General features: G+C 28.1%; 1 protein-coding gene across 1 annotated transcript; it reads right to left on the bottom strand.

The window, feature by feature from the left end:
- Nucleotides 1–1,162: 1,162 nt before the first annotated feature.
- On the bottom strand, nt 1,163–1,729 carry LOC145578209 (uncharacterized). Its single transcript, XM_081635568.1, has one exon. It carries the CDS (start codon nt 1,727–1,729, stop codon nt 1,163–1,165), a length of 567 nt encoding a protein of 188 aa, XP_081491694.1.
- Nucleotides 1,730–4,275: the final 2,546 nt, after the last annotated feature.

Consider the following 4,275-nt stretch of genomic DNA (forward strand, 5'->3'; position numbering starts at 1 on the left):
AATAACACGAGATTATATCTGAATTATAGTTGTATTTATAGAAAAAATTGATTGCATATTCTTTTTTATCAACAATTTAAAAAGAAAATTAGATTTACATGATTGATATTTGTAACTTTTTACAAATTTACATTGTGCTACAATTATTTTTTCTGTTAAAATTTGAAAATTTCATCAATCTTTTATGGATGGATGATGATACAAATACTATTTAAAAGAATAAAAATAAAGAAGGCAAGTTTTTTTTGCTAATAAACTAACTATTAAGAATTCCACTCCATCTAATAGTTCATACTCTCAAATTATTTCTTGCAAGTTTATCATATCCAAGCATAATAAATTAACAGTGTCTTCATTGTCTTATGGAAAAAAAAAACCGATCATGGTGATTGAAGAATAAAAACTTAAAAAAGAATTAAATATTGGTGAGTGAAACTTTATGATAAAAAAGGGAAGTTTTTTTTTTTCATTTATTTATTTTTGAGATGATAGTTATTAAGAGCAAATCTCCAATGGTAAGCTACAAAGGCTTGTAGCTTGCTTTGTCCTGTTAACTTTTAAAGCTACAACCTATTTAAGCTACAAAGTAATCCAATGGCAAGCTACAAGAAGTTGTTGCTTGATTTGCCACATCATTATTTCAAGCTACAAAGTACTCCAATGGTTGGCTATATAATTTTGTAACTGCATGTAATACTTTATTTACTACACTACATGAGCTAAAAATTTTATTCCTAATTTACTTACTTTTACCAAAAAATTCCAATATATAATATAATTTCATAAGTTGTGCCTACTATCAATATTAAAATTTACTCCAATAATATAATTTCATATAAGTTGTTTTGTACTCGTATTATAAGATGACTTGCTTGCGATTTGATTATTTGAGCTTATACGAAGTATATAATATTTTCATCAAGAGAATTGATAACCTTTTCCATAAAAAAAAAAAAAATATTGATAACCTTTCTCCCTAAATTTATTTGCATATTTTGTAATCAACATTTGACAAATACACTGAATAAAACTAATTAACAAAACAACATTCCTTAAACCAAAACAAAAAAAAAAAACAAAAAAAAAACTTAGCAACTTAAGATCAATTCAAGTTATAGCTAACAAAACGTGACTAAATATGCTCCACTAAATCAGCCTTTAGCTAGTGATGCATTTGTCTATCTCGGATTGTTGCATCTTTTTCAAGATATGACTCAAAATTCTCCTCATGTCCTTGATTTACATCATCAACAACACTTGGTGAAAATTTATCATTAGAAAAATTTTTGTTATAAGTGTGACGCTCGTCTTCAACAATCATATTGTGTAATATAATACACACATCCATAATATCGTGGACATTGCATTTATGCCAGCAACGTGCAGGCCCACGAACTATAGCAAAATGAGATTGGAGTACCTCAAATGCCCTCTCAACATCTTTCCTTGCACTCTCTTGCTTTTCCTTAAACAAAAGCCTCTTCGAGTCCCGAGGATGTGAAATTTTTTTAACAAATGCAGCCCACTTAGGATATATACCATCAACTAGATAATATCCCGTTTCATACTCAGTGCCATTAATGGTAAAATTAACCTCCGGAGCTCGTCCTTGCAATTTCTCTTGAAACAAATTTGATCTACATAGCACATTAAGGTCGTTGTTGGATCCAACAACACCGAAATATGCGTGCCAAATCCATAGATCTATTGAGGCCACAGCTTCAAGCATTATTGTTGGATATCCATAATCACCTCGAGTGTATTGTCCTTTCCATCTAGTAGGGCAATTTTTCCATGCTCAATGCATACAATCAAGACTTCCAAGCATGCTCGGAAAGCCATGGTATTCCTCATGCATTTTAAGCAATCTTTTATTGATGAAGTCTAATAATTCAAAGTTAAATGTGGTTACCAAATATTGTACGTTGGCTAAAATTTTGGACAAATCTTTTATTGACAAAGTCTAATTTGTTATTATATAAAGTAATTAAAAAATTTTAATTTAAAAATTGTCAAAAAAAAAATTCAATGAAAAATACCTATAATCTTGTAAAATATAGGTACAAGTGAATTTGTACGAGTGAATGTTAGTCCATTTTTTTTTAAAAAAAAGAATAAAAAAGTCTACCTATAAGCTAGGATAAAGATTAGTCAACATCAACTACATATATGTCAGTTGAGACTTGAGATAAAGATGAAAATTATATTTTAAAATGTATTTTTTTTTTTTTAGAAAAAGATAAAAAAAAAAATAAAAAAAAAAGATGTTGCATTATCTTTTTATATAGCAATTGTAGATCACGTATAATGGACAATTAACCGTGTCCCCCACTCTCCAATATTTTAAAATAATTTATAAATCCTGAAAATTTCCAAGCAGTGTAGTTTAACTCAGCTATACTTCTCATATTTCAATAGTGTTCCAATGGTCAAGCAATACTTTTATTATTTCTCATAATTGCAAGCAGGTACTTAAAAAACACCATTGGAGATGCTCTAATAAGATTTTTTTTACAGTTAAAAGATGAACATGGTTTATGGTTATGGCCTTATAGGGCGTGTTCGGCACTCTCTTTTGCGTAACTTTTAGTGGTTTGACTCGATCAAACCACTACTTCACAAAAAATGTGAGTGTTTGGCAAAATAGTAGTTATGGTAGATTTTAGTGGTGAAGGTAGCTTTTATGAAAAGTTAGAAATATTAGCTTTTGGGCCTGTTCGGCGGTAGCTTTTGAGGTAGTTGTTAGCTTTTGGACTTAATTCAAACACTACCTATAAAAATTACTATTGTTTGGTGAAGTAGTGATTTAAGTAGTTGTTAGAGGTGGAGGTAGCTTTTAGGTAGCTGTTAATAAAAGCTAGAAAAGATGGCGTTAAAAAAATTAAAAAAAAAAAAAAAAACACTAGCGTTCAACCTATTTTTTAGGTTTTATTATCTTTCTTATTTTTTTTAAAAAAAAAAACAAAAGTTTTATCTTTTTTGACTCAGTGTATTTGTTTTCCAGTCAACCACAATATCAGGATTTCTACCATATTTTTCTACCTGATTATTTTTTAATATAACGTTATATTTTCCTCCCTATGTAAACTCTCTACTCCATCTTCTTCTTTCAAAATCATAATTACATTTATACTTTCGTATGTTATTTGAGAATCAAAAGAGGAAAAAAAAAGTTACAAGTTTCTTTGATTTGTTAAGGTATGTGTTCTTCCTCATTTATTTATTTTGTTATTATATTTTTTTGGGTATCAAAGTTAATATTATTTTATTCAAGTTTGATTTTCATCACATCAAATGACAATGATCTTTGGTTAAATTACTTTGTATATAAATTTGAGTAAAATTATATTAGATTCATTTGATTGAGGATTATTTAAACAAAAAAATTTCTTATGGATTATAAATTAAACTTCATGCCCTATTTATCTCAAACAAATAAAAAATGTGGATGTTAATTGATGCATGCGCCATATATAATGATAATCAACTGGTACTTGAAGGTGTACATTACTCTTTGCAAGTATATTATAGATTTGTGTTTGATATTATTATCATCATTATATGTCTTTTTTGATAAATTATTAATAGATTATCATCATTATATATCTAGGTTGGCGTGGAGCTGTTTGTTTGGTTTTTTTGTTTCTTTTGTTTCTTTTATTTTTGCTTAGTTTGTGTGCCTTCTGCTTTTGAGCGTTTTTATTTTCTTTTTCTGCTAGTTTGCTTTGTAGTTCTCTTTGGGCTTGGACCTCCCTTTCACACAAAAAAAAAATCATTATATGTCTTTGTTTATGATATTATTAATATCTTTGTATAAATTATAATAAAGTATAAAATATCATCATTATAAGTCTTTGTTTACGATATTATGAATAGATGAACAAGAATCATGGGATATGGCAGGGAAATTGAATTGATGGGCTAAATGTTTGATTGCAACAATCTTAGTTATAAATCATCGTCAAAGAAGATTTGATATTGTACGACTAGATTTACTATATCTAATTAAATTGTAGGGTACCTTGTTTAATCAGATCATCGTGTCTCATTAAACCTTGTTACTTACAAATATTAAAACTAATTTGGATGATTTATGATGTAACGAAATTATATCAATGCAACCTAGCTAATTATCCAATATTATTTTAGCATATCATAACTTTATCTTCTAGTTTTTAAAATACTACAGTATCTTGTTATTTTTATGTGGTGCTTAAGTTTTAATGTGTTTTTGTAGACACCCAAATGTGTCTCCCCAAAACCAAACCCAGTGAT

The sequence above is a fragment of the Chenopodium album genome, chromosome 14 (assembly GCF_948465745.1).
Source record: "Chenopodium album chromosome 14, dcCheAlbu1.1, whole genome shotgun sequence".
Classification (NCBI taxonomy): domain Eukaryota; kingdom Viridiplantae; phylum Streptophyta; class Magnoliopsida; order Caryophyllales; family Amaranthaceae; genus Chenopodium; species Chenopodium album.

What these genes read in the sequence shown, in the direction of transcription:
- LOC145578209 (XM_081635568.1), bottom strand. Translation starts at nt 1,729, where the DNA reads ATGCTTGAAGCTGTGGCCTCAATAGATCTATGGATTTGGCACGCATAT.